General features: G+C 42.8%; 1 protein-coding gene across 9 annotated transcripts in view; it reads left to right on the top strand.

Annotated features, from left to right (window-relative positions):
• The window catches only part of pknox2 (pbx/knotted 1 homeobox 2), a 533,394-nt gene that overhangs the window by 440,280 nt on the left and 73,909 nt on the right, over positions 1 to 19,205 (top strand). For all 9 annotated transcript variants that reach the window (XM_063038519.1, XM_063038517.1, XM_063038526.1 and 6 more), the window contains 2 exons: positions 766 to 880; positions 13,246 to 13,343. In XM_063038519.1, coding sequence (XP_062894589.1) covers positions 766 to 880; positions 13,246 to 13,343 — 213 coding nt within the window. The remainder of the gene's footprint in view (positions 1 to 765; positions 881 to 13,245; positions 13,344 to 19,205) is intronic.

The following is a 19,205-nucleotide window of genomic DNA, read 5'->3' on the forward strand; positions in this document are numbered from 1 at the left end:
AAAATTGACTTATCAATTTTTCCTCCATTGTTATAAGTAAGGCTCATGACCATTTATACACAAATTGACTTTTTCAACAAACTCATTCAAACTAAGCTGCTTATAAGACAGGCATGAGTCATATAATCTTCTGGACACGTTGCATTTGAAGGTCAAAGTAAATTTATTATCAAAGTGCATATATAACACCATCTATTACCTTGAGCTTCATTTTCTTGCAGGCGTTCACAGTAGAGCAAAGAAATACAATAGAATCAATGAAAAACTACACACAAAGACGTACAACAACCAATGTGCAAAAGGAGACAAGCTGTGCAAATTTAAAAAAAATGTGTTAAATAATACTGAGAACATGAGTTGTAGAGTCTTTGAAAGTGAATCTGTAGGTTGTGGAACCATGCTGGTTTGGGCGCCTGATGGTTGAAGGGAAATAACTGCTCTTGAACTTGGTGCTGTGAGTCCTGAAGCTCCTTCCCGATGGCAGCAGCGAGAAGAGAGCATGGTCTGGATAGCTCACATTTTTCAAAAATTGCTGACTCAGCATTTGGTTGAGCAGTTAGGTATTTTGGTCAACTTTGTAAATGATCTGAGGTATTTAGTGAAGAAATTCTTGTGTTGGTATTATCAGTTGGTGTGATTTTTTAAAATGTTTTAAACAGGAATTTATCTGGAATATTGGCCTGGTTTCCTGCATGAAGCTGTAGATCCAGACTTTGCTTATCAATTCCTTTCATATTTTTCTTATCATTTGCTTTTTTGTTGCAGAGCTCTCCATCCTCTCTGACAGCGATAACCAATTCTGTCAACTCTCAGGGGATTGTGGTACCGACCTCTGCACTACAACAAGGGAATGCTGCCATGCCAACACAAGTGGTAACAGGTAAGGGCTACCAATGTGTGCTGAGAAGGGCTGGTTGGTTTTATATTTTATCTTCTCCTTCCTCCAGCTTGCATTCCCTCTATCCTTGAAACCAACACTACTTTTCTACAAACAACACACATAAAAGTTGCTGGTGAACGCAGCAGGCCAGGCAGCATCTCGAGGAAGAGGTGCAGTCGACATTTCAGGCCGAGACCCTTCGTCAGGACTAACTGAAGGAAGAGTGAGTAAGGGATTTGAAAGTGGGAGGGGGAGGGGGAGGGGGAGATCCAAAATGATGGGAGAAGACAGGAGGGGGAGGGATGGAGCCAGGAGCTGGACAGGTGATAGGCAAAAGGGATATGAGAGGATCATGGGACAGGAGGTCCGGGAAGAAAGACGGGGGGGGGCGGACCCAGAGGATGGGCAAGGGGTATATTCAGAGGGACAGAGGGAGAAAAAAGGAGAGTGAGAGAAAGAATGTGTGTATATAAATAAATAACGGATGGGGTACGAGGGGGAGGTGGGGCATTAGCGGAAGTTAGAGAAGTCAATGTTCATGCCATCAGGTTGGAGGCTACCCAGACAGAATATAAGGTGTTGTTCCTCCAACCTGAGTGTGGCTTCATCTTTACAGTAGAGGAGGCTGTGGATAGACATGTCAGAATGGGAATGGGATGTGGAATTAAAATGTGTGGCCACTGGGAGATCCTGCTTTCTCTGGCGGACAGAGCGTAGATGTTCAGCAAAGCGGTCTCCCAGTCTGCGTCGGGTCTCGCCAATATATAAAAGGCCACATCGGGAGCACCGGACGCAGTATATCACCCCAGCCGACTCACAGGTGAAGTGTCGCCTCACCTGGAAGGACTGTTTGGGGCCCTGAATGGTGGTAAGGGAGGAAGTGTAAGGGCATGTGTAGCACTTGTTCCGCTTACACGGATAAGTGCCAGGAGGGAGATCAGTGGGGAGGGATGGGGGGGACGAATGGACAAGGGAGTTGCGTAGGGAGCGATCCCTGCGGAATGCAGAGAGGGGGGGGGAGGGAAAGATGTGCTTAGTGGTAGGATCCCGTTGGAGGTGGCGGAAGTTACAGAGAATAATATGTTGGACCCGGAGGCTGGTGGGGTGGTAGGTGAGGACCAGGGGAACCCTATTCCTAGTGGGGTGGTGGGAGGATGGAGTGAGAGCAGATGTACGTGAAATGGGGGAGATGCGTTTAAGAGCAGAGTTGATAGTGGAGGAAGGGAAGCCCCTTTCTTTAAAAAAGGAAGACATCTCCCTCGTCTTAGAATGAAAAGCCTCATCCTGAGAGCAGATGCGGCGGAGATGGAGGAATTGCGAGAAGAGGATGGCATTTTTGCAAGAGACAGGGTGAGAAGAGGAATAGTCCAGATAGCTGTGAGAGTCAGTAGGCTTATAGTAGACATCAGTGGATAAGCTGTCTCCAGAGACAGAGACAGAAAGATCTAGAAAGGGGAGGGAGGTGTCGGAAATGGACCAGGTAAACTTGAGGGCAGGGTGAAAGTTGGAGGCAAAGTTAATAAAGTCAACGAGTTCTGCATGCGTGCAGGAAGCAGCGCCAATGCAGTCGTCGATGTAGCGAAGGAAAAGTGGGGGACAGATACCAGAATAGGCACGGAACATAGATTGTTCCACAAACCCAACAAAAAGGCAGGCATAGCTAGGACCCATACCGGTGCCCATAGCTACACCTTTAGTTTGGAGGAAGTGAGAAGAGACAAAGGAGAAATTATTAAGAGTAAGGTCTAATTCCGCTAGATGGAGCAGAGTGGTGGTAGAGGGGAACTGATTAGGTCTGGAATCCAAAAAGAAGCGTAGAGCTTTGAGACCTTCCTGATGGGGGATGGAAGTATATAGGGACTGGGCATCCATGGTGAAAATAAAGCGGTGCGGGCCAGGGAACTTAAAATCATCGAAAAGTTTCAGAGCGTGAGAAGTGTCACGAACATAGGTCGGAAGGGATTGAACAAGGGGGGATAAAACCGTGTCGAGGTATGCAGAAACGAGTTCGGTGGGGCAGGAGCAAGCTGAGACAATAAGTCGGCCAGGACAGGCAGGTTTGTGGATCTTGGGTAGGAGGTAGAAACGGGAAGTGCGAGGTGTGGGAACTATAAGGTTCCCCCCACTGTCTTTCTCCCTGGGCCTCCTGTCCCATGATCCTCTCGTATCCCTTTTGCCAATCACCTGTCCAGCTCTTGGCTCCATCCCTCCCCCTCCTGTCTTCTCCTATCATTTTGGATCTCCCCCTCCCCCTCCCACTTTCAAATCCCTTACTCTTCCTTCAGTTAGTCCTGACGGAGGGTCTCGGCCTGAAACGTCGACTGCACCTCTTCCTATAGATGCTGCCTGGCCTGCTGCGTTCACCAGAAACTTTTATGTGTGTTGCTTGAATTTCCAGCATCTGCAGAATTCCTGTTGTCCACTTTTCTACTTCCATAGCAACTGAGACATTAATCACCAAAGAATACTTGTTTCTTTTCGTCAAGGAGCAAAGGAGGATGGTGACGCATTTACAGTTAGAAATGTGTAATGTGTTGTTATGAGTAGGCAACCGATAATCATATTTGTATTGGTTAACTGTTGTCACATGCATCAAAATACATACCATCTTGATAGCACCATGCATAATGATATCGAGGTAGTAGAAAGGAAACAGTGCAGAATATGGTGTTACGGTGAAAGTACAGTGCAGATAGAAAAATAAAGTGGAAGGGCAACAAAGAAGTAGATTGGGAGATCAAAAGTTCAAGGGCAACTTCAATAAAAACAGAAAATGCTCAAACATTTATCAGGTCAGGCAGTATCTGTGGCGAGAGAAACAGAGTTGATATTTCAAGTGTAAGAAATTTCTTCAGAACTGAGAAAGGCAGTAGTGGTTTTCCTCAGCCTAAAAATGCTTCGAGTAGTTACCGTCCACGTTACTGACCCGGATCAGCAACCTCCAACAAACTTTGATCAATCTTCCTGGACATTTTTAATCTTGTAAACCCCAATTTTCTAAAATGAAATATGAATTTTCCTGTTAACTTGATATTTCTATATCATTTTTTGGTCCAGTATAAAATAAACATTTCTTAGACTCGTCCCCTTAAGGACTGAACAATATTCCATTCAGTGGCTGGAATGAGATTGATGTGAACTTCACTCGTGAATCTCTGGACAGAGCCTAAGTAAGGGAAGGATGCAGGTTTGCAGTCAGATACTCTGGCCGCTTGTCAGCAATATGGGATGGAACCTCAGCAGGCATGTATCTTTTCCCTTGGATATGTAGGGTTTTGTTCTCTTTGCTCAATTATATTTTAATTAATTCTTGGGATGTGGACTTTGCTGATGTAGGTACATTTATGGATGAGATGGCAATTCACATGAGCATCATGCTAGGCTATTTCAGAGCTTTTTGATAGAGACTGGAGTTGCATCTAGACCAGATCAGTTAAGGATGGCCCATTTCCTTGTTAAGAGTACCTTGCTGAACTGCTGTGTTAGCATAGACTACAAGTGCCATGGTCACATTTACTGATGCCAGCTGCTTATTTCCATATTTCCTTGCAATATCACTACCTTTTTTATTCTCAGAGAATAGGGACCATACTTACAGATCACAGAGATGCCCATGTTTTATCAGTCATTTCAAACCTACATTCCAACTTTTCAGGACTTGGTGTTGCTTTCAGCAGAAATTTTTGTCAACAAGTAGGATATACTGAATATCTTCATGTAGTGAAAGGAAATGAACTGGAAGAGATTCAGATTTATTTATCACTAATGTACATCAAAACACACAGTGAAGTGCATCGTTTGCATTAACAACCAACACACCCAAGGATGTGCTGGGGGCAGCCTGTGTCTGTCGCAGTCTTTCCGGTGACAACATAGCATGTCCGCCATGCGCGGCAGAACAACACAGAACACAACCAAACAGCAAGCCCTATTCCTCCCGCACTCCCACCCACCCACGCACGTACACCCAGCTCAGACCATCTTCTTCAGCCTCCACTCTCGTGGAATTGCAGACATTGGGCCTTTGACTTCCCCAGAGGACTCGCAGAGGGGAAAAGTGCTGGCATGAATTACATGAATTAGAATCATAAATCCATATAACACAGAAAAAAAGGCCCTTGAGCCCATTGAAACAGTTCCAACCACCTATTTACACTAACCCTACATTAATTTTACTTCATTCACATCGATCCTACCACTCACCAACACTCTAGTTGATCTTAACATCTTTGGGATATGGGAGGAGACTGACATGGTCATGTGGAGATCACGCAAGCTCCACTCCAGTTGGCACTGGAGATCAGACTTGTACCTGGGTCTCTGGCACTGTGAGGCAGTGGCTCTCCCTTGTCTCAGTATGCTGGATTAGGTGGGCGAAATAGCCTGTTTCTGTGTTGTAATCATTGTGTATTTCTGTGATTTCCCTTTCTAATTTGCAGACTGTAATAGAACAGTTGTACTGCAAATCTCTACATTGTTCAAATATGTATCAGAATCTGACCAGGGTGTATACCATGGATTTTGTGCTCGTTGTTCTGGATCTTTTACACATTCCAAAAGGAGTGAAGCTATTTACTTCTATAACTATATGGAAGTTTGGAACCTCTGTGCAGTTAATGACTGTAATCCTGATTTACTCTGCCCCTGGACCCTTCATGACAGAGCATGAACTTCCTCAAATTTCTCAGCACCTCAGCCGAGGAAGCCGCCACTGAGCCTGCAGCAGGTCAGGGTTGAACTTATTCTCAGTGAGAAAAGTAAAGGAGGTGGTTAAGTACAACTTGACTTTAGATTTTCTTTTGATTTATTGAGTGGGGCTGAAGTATTTGTTATTGAATAGGATTTTCAAGTTTTTATGGAGATACAAGAGACTGCCGTTACTGGAATCTGGAACAACAAGCCAAGTGCTGGAGGAACTCAGCAGCTTCAGGCAGCATCTAGATGAATGGTCTTAACCTGAAAGTTGATTTTCAGTTTCCCTGCATAGATGCTGCTTGACGTGAAGGTGATCCTCCAACATCTTGTGCTTTTTTTCCCCCAAGTTTTTAAGTTTGGCAGGCTGTAAGACTTGCGCTGCATGTCAAAGCTAATCCTGGGTTGGGCTTTCCATGTGTTCAGACTGGTCTTGTATCAGGGCTGTGGAACTTGGTACCAGGAAACCTCTCCATATAAGATTGAACAACACAGCATGGGAACAGACCCTATTACTGGGTCCCCATCAACCTGTTTTTAAAAAAATATATACTACCAACCCTAACCCATTATAGTTTCCCCACATTCCCATCAGCTCTTGTCAGATTCCATCACTCGCTTGCACACTGAGGCAGCTTATAGGGACAAATTAATCTACCAATCCAGTCACGGAAAATGTGGAAAAAAACATGCAGATGCTATTGAAAGTCAGGATTAAACTATGTCACAGCAGCTCTACAGTCGATCCTGGTTATTGAGCCACTGATGGGAAATTGAATGTTTTCCATTTTGGGCACCTGATATCCTTATCAAGCACCAACATCTGTTTATTATTGCTACTGGAAAAATGTTGAGGTTTTAGAGTGGATGCCTGGTAGTTTAACTGAGATATGTAGTGACCAAAGTAAGTAAAAGTGTTATCGGTATACAAATTCTTGTAGGACGGTGTCACAAACTGGGCAGTTTTGACTGGAATCACATTTCTCCAAAGATTTGTTGGTCCATCACTGCCTTATATAGTTGAAATATGAACTTGGGTGATAGTTTAAAATTTTATAACATCAAGGAATTAGACTATAGGTATTGGTCTAGTTATTTTCTAGTTTTTAATTATAGAAAAACTATGCCATGGTTTATGCCCTGCACTGGCTTCCTCCAATCTTTCTTTATCGTGCTCCACGAGTTTCTTTTATTTATTAATTAATTTCCTGGGAAATAATCATTGCTGCTCAGGCCAGCATTTATTGCTGATGTATCAAGGACATCTTCAAGATGTGGTGCCTCAAGAAGATGGCATTTAACATTTAGGACCCTCACTATCCTTGACTTGCACTCTTGTCGTTACTACATCTGGTGAGGAGGTGCAGAGCTTGAAGATCCACATTCTTAGGAACAACTTCTTCTCCTCCACCATCAGATTTCTGAACTGTCCATGAACTCATGAACCCTACCTCATTATTTCCTGTTTTTATTGCATTACTTATTTATTTTGTGATTCATTTTAATTTTCTGCCTTTGAACTGTCCTGCTGCTGCAAAATAACATTTCATGTTATATGTCAGTGATAACAAACCTGACTCTGGTCCCCTAAATGCCCCCCAAAGATGGCAGTAAGCCATCGTCTTGAACTGTTGCTGTTTTTCTGAAGAATGAGCCCCCTCATTGCATGTGGGAGGGTGCACCAGGATTTACACCTTGCAACAATGAGGAGTTGCTTCAACTTGTTCACCTGTGGCATCTACCTGGACAGGTTCATTCTGGATCTGGAGGGTCGAGTGTGCTAATAGGCGTGTGGAGGGGTGGACTGGGTCCGAGGTGATGAAGCCTAGGACCTGCGCTTGGAAATCCCTGAGCATTTCATAGCTTTCCATCTGTCAAAAGACTGTCAACTGATGGAGAAATATAAAGCTATTTGCAATTTAAATGGATTGAAATTTAAAAAAGGTTTACAAGATTCAAATACAAAGTATTTAAAACAAAGGATTAAATAACATAAAATGAAATAAGTTGAGCAGTTATCTTTTCCCATTGGTGCCCCCTTTATATCCACAAGCCTTCCTTGACATAAAGACCATAAAATACAAGAGCATAATTAGTCCAGTCAGCCTACTGGGTCTGCTCTGCCATTCAATCATGGATGATTTTCTTTTAACTCCCATTCTTCCCGTAACTCTTGCCAATCAAGAACCAGTAAAGCCAGGTTTTTGTTGCTCCACTATTCTGCCTGATAATGTGTCCTCAGATGCAGTAGTGCCCGACCTTCAGCACGTCTCAAACTTCGCCCTTTAGCACGTCTCAAGCTTTGACCTTTGACCCGCCATCTGCCAAAGGCCAAGGTATGTTTACAACTGATAGGCAGCTGAATCTTTTGGACCTGCCTGCGATTTGTCAGCATGATATAGGTCATTGTCTCACAGACATATCAGAATTAATTTGCCAATAAAATACTTACTTTGCGTGCTGGTTATTAGCGCAGCACTTGCTGGCTGCAGTTAACAGTTCCGGTCAGAACAGCTGACTTTCACCAGCTGAAATTTCAGTTGGACCCAGACTTCCACACCTGTACTGTTGAATGTGGAAATCTGAGATATTGTACATGAGCAATGGCACCGTGCCATGCTTAAACACAAAGAAGTCCACAGATGCTGGAAATCCAAAGCAACGCGTGCAAAATGCTGGAGGAACTCAGCAGGTCAGGCAGAATGTATGGAAATTAATAGATAGCTGACGTTTTTGGCTGAGACCCTTCTTCAGCACTGAGAAGGAAGGGGGAAAATGCCAGAATAAAAAGATGGGGGGAGGGGAAGGAGGCGAGCTGGAAGGTGAGAGGTGAAGCCAGCTGGGTGGGGAAGGTCAAGGGCTGGAGAAGAAGGAATCAGATCGGAGAGACGAGTGAACCATAGGAAAAAGGGAAGGAGGGGCATTGGGAGAGGTGATAGGCAGGTGAGAAGAGGAGAAAGTTAGTGGGGAACAAGGGAGGGGGTTAAATTTGATTACCGGGAGAAATCGATATTCATGAAGTTGAAGACCACCCAATAGGAATATAAGATGTTGCTCCTCCACCCTGAGGGTGGCTTCATCTTGGCACAAGAGGAGGCGATGGATCGACACGTCAGAACGGGAATGGAAAGTCCCCCACTTGTGGCAGATGGTGTGGAGGTGTTTGACAAAGTGGTCCCCCAATTTACAGTGGGTCTCACCGATGTAAAGGAGACCACATCGGGAACACCAGACACAATAGACAACCCCAGAAGATTCACAGGTGAAGTGTTGCCTCACCTGAAACATAGAAACATAGAAAATAGGTGCAGAAGTAGGCCATTCGGCCCTTCGAGCCTGCACTGCCATTCAGTATGATCATGGCTGATCATCCAACTCAGAACCCTGTACCAGCCTTCCATCCACACCCCCTGATCCCTTTAGCCACAAGGGCCATATCTAACTCCCTCTTAAATATAGCCAATGAACTAGCCTCAACTGTTTCCTGTGGCAGAGAATTCCACAGATTCACCACTCTCTGTGTGAAGAAGTTTTTCCTAATCTCGGTCCTAAAAGGCTTCCCCTTTATCCTCAAACTGTGACCCCTTGTTCTGGACTTCCCCAACATCGGGAACAATCTTCCTGCATCTAGCCTGTCCAATCCCTTTAGGATTTTATACGTTTCAATAAGATCCCCCCTCAATCTCCTAAATTCCAACGAGCATAAGCCTAGTCAATCCAGTCTTTCATCATATGAAAGTCCTGCCATCCCATGAATCAATCTGGTAAACCTTCTTTGTACTCCCTCTATGGCAAGGATGTCTTTCCTCAGATTAGGGGACCAAAACTGCACACAATACTCCAGGTGTGGTCTCACCAAGGCCTTGTACAACTGCAGTAGTACCTCCCTGCTCCTGTACTCGAATCCTCTCGCTATAAATGCCAGCATACCATTCGCCTTTTTCACCGCCTGCTGTACCTGCGTGCCCACTTTCAATGACTGGTGTATAATGACACCCAGGTCTCGTTTCACCTCCCCTTTTCCTAATCGGCCACCATTCAGATAATAATCTGTTTTCCTGTTCTTGCCACCAAAGTGGATAACTTCACATTTATCCACATTAAATTGCATCTGCCATGAATTTGCCCACTCACCTAACCTATCCAAGTCACCCTGCATCCTCTTAGCATCTTCCTCACAGCTAACACTGCCACCCAGCTTCGTGTCATCCGCAAACTTGGAGATGCGGCATTTAATTCCCTCATCTAAGTCATTAATATATATTGTAAACAACTGGGGTCCCAGCACTGAGCCTTGCGGTACCCCACTAGTCACTGCCTGCCATCCTGAAAAGGTCCCGTTTATTCCCACTCTTTGCTTCCTGTCTGCCAACCAATTCTCTATTCACATCAATAACATACCCCAATACCGTGTGCTTTAAGTTTGCACACTAATCTCCTGTGTGGGACCTTGTCAAAAGCCTTTTGAAAATCCAAATATACCACAGCCACTGGTTCTCCCCTATCCACTCTACTAGTTACATCCTCAAAAAATTCTATGAGATTCGTCAGACATGATTTTCCTTTCACAAATCCATGCTGACTTTCTCCGATGATATCACCGCTTTCCAAATGTGCTGTTATCACATCTTTGATAACTGACTCTAGCATTTTCCCCACCACCGACGTTAGGCTAACCGGTCTATAATTCCCTGGTTTATCTCTCCCTCCTTTTTTAAAAAGTGGGGTTACATTAGCCACCCTCCAATCCTCAGGAACTAGTCCAGAATCTAACGAGTTTTGAAAAATTATCACTAATGCATCCACTATTTCTTGGGCCCCTTCCTTAAGCACTCTGGGATGCAGACCATCTGGCCCTGGGGATTTATCTGCCTTTAATCCCTTCAATTTACCTAACACCACTTCCCTACTAACATGTATTTCCCTCAGTTCCTCCATCTCACTGGAAGGACTACTTGGGGCAGTATATTAGGAAATGCAAATTAGGAGCAGGACTTGGCTACTGCACCTGCTCTGATATAAAGTAAGTTCATGGCTGATCCAATTACAGTCTCAGCTTGACATTCCTATCTACCTGTGGTTGTCAGGAAATGTAGGGGAGGCTTGTCCCAAGTACAGAGCAGCAGAGATGATTTAGTGGTGAGTGATAAACTGCAAAATAGCAAACCACGAGGGGCTACAAAACAAGAGAGCCCAGATACTTAACACAACAAGGTAACTGAAGGCTAGGAGCAACTGGTTGAGGCTGGACAGTTCAAATGAGGACTGGATTTAAATAGACTGCAGGTGATGAGTTGGAAATGAGGGGCAGGTGACTCCTGTAAACTGGGTGGAGAATGGGGGGTACCGGCTTGTGCAGGTCTGACAGTTGAAACTTTTATCTCCTTGCTTTTTGTAATTCAGATCCTGCATCAGGTCTAACCTGTCTTAGGATACAAGAGCAAACTGATTTCATTTGGGATTCTAGTCCTAATTCTACAGGGCAAAGAGAACGTTAAACAATTCTTTTTATTTTAGTTCAATATTTTTAGATTATCTCCATATTTTTTTGTGTTTGTAATTAAAATCTTAGTAATTTTTTAAATAATTAGTTTCAGAATTCATAGCTCTGAGATGCCCCTGAATGCCAGAGGTGTTTAAAACCTTTTAGAATTCCTATAAATTTGACAATGGGTAAAGCCCCACCTCCCATCTCCACCTTCTGTCAAAGTCTTTTGGCAAGATTCCAGGCGTGTTGTTCCTGCCCAAGAGCTTGTCACTGCTGTGGTAACATCTCCCAATTCAAAGTTCCAGAGGACCAGCTAACTTAGCCCTCAGAATTCAACCCTGGTGTATCAGGCTTGAGCAGTGGGTTATATTTTTCCAAGGTCTCCTTTCTTTCACTAATTATGCTTGGAAATTTTGAGTGTACTCATTGCGTGCCAGTGGCGTGAAGTTTCACAAATTACATCTTCATGAGAGAAGCAAGCCTCTTTAATTAGTGGCATTAGGTCGCTGGTTGGTTGTTACCGAGGATGGGAATGCAAGAAAAATAATTTGTCATCAGTCGTATGATGGCACTCTTCTCTCCTTTTTCAAAGCATTTTTTTCTCAACTCATTTTTAGAAAGGAGTTGTTCTTGGGATAGTGGTTGACATTGTCAAGGAAGTATTTATTGCCCAACCTTGGTTGACCTCAGGGCATTGAATCAATTATGCGGTGCAGAGCTAGAGTTTCACGTAGGCCATTACTTTACCCAAGGACATTAATTTTCATAATAATTGGCAACTTTTTTTTTGATAATGCGTCACATACAAGATTTATTGAATTTCTTTTCACAACTTGCTATTTTATGAAGTGCACTGTAAAACCTTGGGGTTGTCAGTCCTGTAACATAACCACTAGCCAATTAAACGTATTTTTTTTAAACCAAATTTTCTGTCGCCATGCTTAGTCTTTCTTTCTCTGGTTCAGTATACCTTTCCCATTTGCCCTGTTGCTCAATACATCCCAGTCCATGGCAACCTGATTTGTTATTTTGTTGGTTTATTATTGTCACATGTACCAAAGTACACATGAGAAACATTGGTTTTTATGCCCGCGAGACAGTTTGTTTCATCACATTAGTACATTGAGGTTATACAGGGGAAAACAAAAACAGAATGCAGAATAAAGTGTTACAATTACAGGGGGAGTGCAGGGTGGCCAGACAGTAAGGTGCAAGGCCTCGCTGAGGTAGATTATCAGGTTAAAAGTCATTTTGTAGTACTAGGAGGTCATTCAATAACAGTGGGATAGAAGCTGCTCTTGAGTATTGTGAGGTTGCATTGGTTTACTGGTTAAAACAATAACTATTTTTGTGGCAGCTCTGAACAAACTTATCACTTCTTTTGTTATTCATTACATTTTAATTTTCTTTTCATGTAAAATGCCTAAGAAATTGACATTACTTCATATGAGGAGAAATAAGCCAACTTTCAGATAACTTACCTATTATCAGTTGCCAGACGCAGCTGCGGTTTTGTAAACGTGTATGCATTGGTGGTGTTTCAATGTGTATCAGATTCTGAGAATCAGATCATTTTGAAATTTTATTCCAGTTGTGTAAAATCTAACCTGCAATGTGACGGTTATCAGGATGTAAACCATTGTCCTGTGTTATTAAGTGATTATAAGCAAGTTTGTGGAACCTGATTACAAATAGCCCAGAGACCTGACTTGTGTTTAGAGGGTGGGAGGGGGAGAGAGAGTAGTGCCATTCCCATTTGGGCCCTTGACATCCAGTGTAGCAACTGAAAAGCCACATTGTTATAAAACAGCAGAGCAATTTTAGATATTTCCTGTACAACTGACAAAATACGGTTAACAGAGTTTAAAGAGTTAAGAATTTTACCTTTCTGAAATTCTTGGCCCTTGATTAACGTTCCCAATAGCTGAGAAATAGATGCGTCATAAAATCTCATTTGCAGATAATATTTTGTCTGCTTTAGTTGCATTATTGGATTGCTTTTCCTATATTATTTTGTCTGCTTTACCTGCATTATTTTGTTTGCCCTTTCTGTATTGTCTTGCCCCATTTGACTCTGGAATAATAAAACTGTACCACATGAATGCAGATTAATTTGTGATAGTGAGATTCTAAAAAGGGAAATGAAAATATTTCCATATTATCTTTGTGCTGTGTTCTTACGCAGGTGGAACAATTTACCAGCCGGTAACTATGGTAACCTCTCAGGGTCAAGTGGTGACCCAGGCCATTCCGCAGGGTACAATACAGATCCAGAATACACAGGTAAGAGATATAGACAATTTTTGTCACCCTATGTATTTAGCCTTTGAGATCAAAGCATTAGCATCACTATGTCTAATCTCTGAATTTTCCTGATTCAATTACCTTAACATCAGACACAAACAACCTCCATAAATCAGACTGAAAATTGGACAGGGATACATCACAGGTTCAGCTGAGTGCCTGACTCGGGGATCTGCCCCTCCCCAAGAAAACCAGTACAAATCATGAGAGAACATGAGCCACAGTCAGAGTACTGATTATTTCCCAATCAAAATATTGTTAATGCAGGTTACTGACTTAAATACTTTGAGATGAAAGTGCATATATGGAAGAATGGATAAAGATAAATTGTGTCCGGACCTGTTGTGGCCCAGTAAACATATCTCTGAACAGTACACCTCATGATATCTGATTTTTCACTTCACTGTTCATGGAATCTTGCTGTGCACATTGGACATTGGTCAATGTAATGATATTAATTCCTTTTTAAAAAGTAATTTACTGATTGGACCACCTTCAAGTTATGTAAATCTCCACTAGAAATACTGCCACAATGAGGCCAATCTCAGGGTGGAGGAGCAACACTTCATATTCCATCTAGGTAGCCTCCAACCTGATTGCAAGAACATTGATTTCTCCTTCCAGTAATTTTCCCCTCCTCCTTCCCTCTTCTTCTATTCCCTACTGTGGCCTCTTACAACTTATCACCTGCCTATCACCACCCCCTGCTACCATTCCTTCTCACCTTTCTCCCATGATCCACTCTCCTTTCCTGCCTATCCTATCAGATTCCTTCTTCTCCAGTCCTTTGCCTTTTCCACCTATTGCCTCCCAGCTTCCAACGTCACCCCTCCCCCATCCACCTGGTTTCACCTATCACCTTCTAGCTTCTCCTCCTTCCCCTCCTCCCTCTCCTCCCACCTTCTTACTCTGGTATCTTCCCCCTTCCTATCCAGTCCTGATGAAGGGTCTCAGCCCAAAACGTCAACTGTTTATTCATTTCCATAGATGCTGCCTAAGCTGCTGAGTTCTTCCAGCATTTTGTGTGTACTGCTCTGGATTTCCAGCATCTGTGGAATCTCTTCTGTTTATCATTAGAAGTACTTGCCTGTTTTTGTGTTCACCAACATGTGGGGATTGGATGCTACAGTGAATTAGACACTTACGATTTTAAGATCATTTCAAATTGATTGGCATGACTATCTGCTGGCCTTAAGCATACTGTTTAAATGAAATCAGAATTCACCTCCTTCAAGGTTTCAAACGTACATTTATTGTCAGAGAAATGTATACAACATACATCCTGAAATGCTTTTTCCTCGCAACCATCCACGAAAAACAGAGGAGTGCCCCCAAAGAATGAATGACAGTTAAATGTTAGAACCCCAAAGTACCCCCCCCCCAGCTCCCCTCCCTCCCGCGTGTAAGTAGCAGCAAGCAATGATCCCCCCTCCCCCATCGGCAAAAAAAAAGCATTGGCACCCACCACCGAGCACTCAAGCGTGAGCAAAGACACAGGCTTGAGGTACTCCAAAGACTACTTGTTCACCCGGTATTTGACATACCGCAGGCTCTCTCCCTCCCTAATAAGGGAGAAAGAGGTGTCTCTGTTTCATTGAGAGGGGAGACATAATAAACAACTCGCTGGTTTACGATGTTAAAAGTCCGTTGCATCACTTTTTCCGAGCTCTGTGCCCAAAGATCTTGTGTCTCTGGGCACACAGCCTTAGATCTTCCATCTCCCACGACACACTGATCTCCTGCCTGGACACCGACCTTTATCCGCCCATCTCCAGAGCCACGAGATCTCGGCCCTCTGAAGGTGAGCTGAGCTGAGCTGAGCTCTTAGGCTGCGCCTTTGGCGTGCCGAATAATGACCAGTTGTGAAACCCCCGAGAGCAGGTCCCATTTCCACAAAGAACTGTAGTCAGCGTGTAACTCCAGGTCAGGGTCTTCAAAAGAGCCCTGAAAGGGAAAAATAGAGATATTAAAGACGGAAATAGAGCTGTTTCTGAAGATGCAAGCAAAAGAGTCGCCGTTAGGCGCCATTAATCCTCCTAAGCTCCTCCCTTAAGAGGACAAGATCCTGATGGATCTTGTCCACAGCACTGATTGATGCTAAAGTTTAGATGGTCAAAGTTACATCAGAAATCCAGTGGCAGTTACTGGAGTTGGGATACTTATGTGAATTATGCACAGCAATGGGACAGAATGCAAAGAGTTTTACTGTTTCTGCTTCTAAAGAGATTGAGACTGATGGAGAGAGTTTGTTGCCTCTCATCTTAAGCATAATTTTGATCAAAAGATGTTAGTAACACTGAAGAGGCAGAAGTTTTTGGCAACAATGGAATCAATGTAGAAATTGAATATACTCATTATATTTTTATATGCAAGTCACATTTGAGATATCGATTAACATAGGTGGACTCTAATACCCAAACCTTGCCCTCCCTTTCTGCCAGTCTCAATGTTCAGTAGTCAGAGTAATGGAATCTCCATCTGCAATGATGTCTTCACCATTCTTGTGTTTTGTGCCAGTCCATGATGTGAGCCCCTTCATCAACTCACACCTCACAGCTGAGTGGAGCCATTCTCACTAATCGGGCCACACTACCACAGAAGGACAATGAATCTCACGTCCTCCCTTCACTGCCATGTTCCTCACCTTCATGGTTGTCTTTTCGGTAGCTGCCATGCAGAGATGCTTTTAAATTCTTATTCACTTCCAGTGAATCAGTAAATACAAGACACTTACAAGCTCTGATTGCAGTTGTTAAAGACGTCATACAGGCCTTGTTTAAGTCCATAAGGCAAAGGAACAGAATTAGGCAATTCATCCCATCATGTTTACTCTGTCATTCACTTACTTATTTGGGCCCTTAGCTCCCAGTGGACCATAGGCTATCGATGACCTCCCGTGTTCATCATCCTCTGAAGTCGATGATATGGTTGGAGTTCATCAACACTTCTGCAATCCATTGCATCCACTGTGATCACTGCAATACCATTAAATACTGTGTGGCTTGATCACACCAATTAAAAGAACACTAATCACACCTAGGAAGGGCGTTGGCCTACACAGGTTTACCAGAGCCCTGTTGACCCGGCCTTGCCCGTTTCTATCTCTCACGACGGGGACATGGGGTTGGACTTTGAGAGGCTCTGCCATTCAATCATGGCTGATTAATTTTCAGTCCCAATCACCAGCCTTCACTGTTCTTCCCTTAACCTTTAAACCCTTTACTAATCAAATCTACCATTTTTCCCTAAATACACCCAGTGACTTGACCTCCACTGCCACCTGGCAAAGTATGCCACAGATTCACCACCCCCTGGTTGAAGAAATTCTTTGTTACCTCAGTTTCAAAGGGCATCCTCTCATTCTGAGGTTTGACCTCAGATCCTAGATTCTCCTACGATTGGAAAATCCTCTCCACATTCACTTTATCCAGCCCTTTCAGTATTCAGTAGAAAAGCCTCCCTTATCCTTCTGAGCCGCATTAAGTACAGGCCTAGAGCTATATATTATGCTTATAAGTTTTTTCTTCCAGGGATCCATATAGTGGAAAGAATGCCATACCACTGCTTATGAGATATCCTTGCCCAATATTTGAATCTGTTGAGAGATTTCAAATGGGCGATAGCTCTATACACAGCACATGCTGGCAACGAAAGAGAGTGATATCCAGTTTCTGGACAGTTGTTTAAATAGGGTGTGCACAATAAAGTTATTTGGTTGGATATCCTGTATGGGATAATATCACAATTTATTTCAATGTGTGAACAGTGACAGGAATCTGACAATAAATGTAATTACTGCAATGCCATTAAGTACTGTGTAGCTTGATCACACCAATTAAAAGATCATTAATCTCACCAATGTTGTCCTGCATTTATTTTCAGGCCTGAAGTTCAGAGAATGTGCTAGTTGTCAAATCAGAAGGAAAATGATTATTTCTCATTGACTTTCACCAAATGATGCTGCATAGACAGCTCATTATTTTTTTTGAATAAGTAGAATTCTGACAGAAATCTTTATGTGCAACAATTCATTAGCACTTGCTGTGAGGCAATCGCTGCAAGATACCAAAAAAATTACCTTCTATAATGATATGGTGCCTTAAACTGGTCTTAATGATTGCAATTTTAACAGCAATTCTAATATATGAATACTCTTATTGCATTGTCTGTGTAAGGAATTGGGCCAAATAGTTGAAGAGACAAACCATGTGTTGGGCCTTCAATGAAGGTTCATCGCAGAGCCACCTCACACCTATCTCCCACTTTTCTCCATACATAAAATGTGAACAGGTTATTTAACCCTCAAACATATTTCTCCAGAGCAAGGTCTTGATTGACCCTCACTTTAATTCCAGTTGCCCCTTCTCACCCCCTTTGCTCAGATCCCTTGACAACCACGTGTGGTAAACAAGCTAAAGACCATAATCATGGAAGTTCAAATTATTGCTCAGCACCCACAACTTTTTGACACAGAGGATTCCAGCTTTCTATTAGAGCCTGATATATAAATGTCTGGCTCTAAATTTCAGCTTATTTTCTTTGTTCCTTTTCGGTAACAAGTTTTTCTCTTCATCTGCCCTATTGAATTCTTTCCATGTCACAATCTGATCATACTAGTCTAGTAAAGTGAACGTAGAATTTTAATCCAAGTGCAGGACCATTCTGAATTTTCTACCCACCTGTAACCGTCAGTTTTTATCATCCAAGGGCTGTTCAAATCACTCTTCCCATTTCTAAGAGCCCTAGAGAAGAAGCTAAATGAGTTGCTTTCTTGAACCTTTGCAGTCTGTATGATGGAGCCATTTTTCTGGCGCTATTGCATCAATAGTTTCAGTATTTTGACCCACCAATTTTGAGAAAATACTGTATACTTCTAAGACATGATGTACATAAGAAACCAGAGTTGGAGTAGACTTATCAGCCATTTGAGCTTGCAACCCCGTTCAATATGATCAGATGGTGCTGATCCAATCTTGGTTTCCTCCCCAAATCCTCTTACACCATTAAAATTCAAATGTTTATCAGCCTCTGCCCACCTCCACAGTTCTCTCAGATAGGACATTTCCAAAGGTACGTGACCCTGTAAGAGAAGAAATCCATCCTTGTCTCCAACCAAAATGGAAGACAACATATTATGAAACATTTCTCCTGGTTTGAAATACTCTGAGTGGGAGAATCAAGTTGTCAGCATCCATCCTGTCAACCCCCTTCAGGATCTTCTTTCAATAAGATCACCTCTTGTTTCTTCAAACCACTGAGATTTGGCCCAACCTCGCAACCTTTCTTCATAGATCAATGCCTTCATGCCAGGAATCAAACTAATGCATCTTCCCTGAATTGCCTCTAAAACAAATAGATCCTTCCTTAAAAAGGAGAACAAAGCTGTACCCAATTCTCCAGGTAAACCATCCCTAATTTTGCATTTCATGCCTCTTACAATAAACAAAATATTCCACTAGTCTTCGTAATAACTTGGTATATTTGCCTATCTGCCCGATAATATTTTGTACTTCATGTTCCAGGATCATTCTGTTTAAACAATTTGCTTGTTGATTCTTCAAACAAAAGTGGATAATCTCACATTTATACTTGTTCTGCCAGTTTCTTTACTCTTCATTTAACCTATCTACATCCCTTTGTGGGGGTCCCTTCATATCCATTACACAACTTGATAACTCACTTATAGATGTATCATTGGCAACTTGACTAACGGTATATTCAGTTTCTTCAGCCAAGTCATTGATATAAGTCGTTGAGGCCACAGCACCAGTCCCTGTGGCATTGAGTAATTGCCAATCCGAAAAAAGACTCATTTATCCTGGCTCTATTTGCTGTTAGCCA

Source organism: Mobula hypostoma, chromosome X2 (assembly GCF_963921235.1).
Source record: "Mobula hypostoma chromosome X2, sMobHyp1.1, whole genome shotgun sequence".
Classification (NCBI taxonomy): domain Eukaryota; kingdom Metazoa; phylum Chordata; class Chondrichthyes; order Myliobatiformes; family Myliobatidae; genus Mobula; species Mobula hypostoma.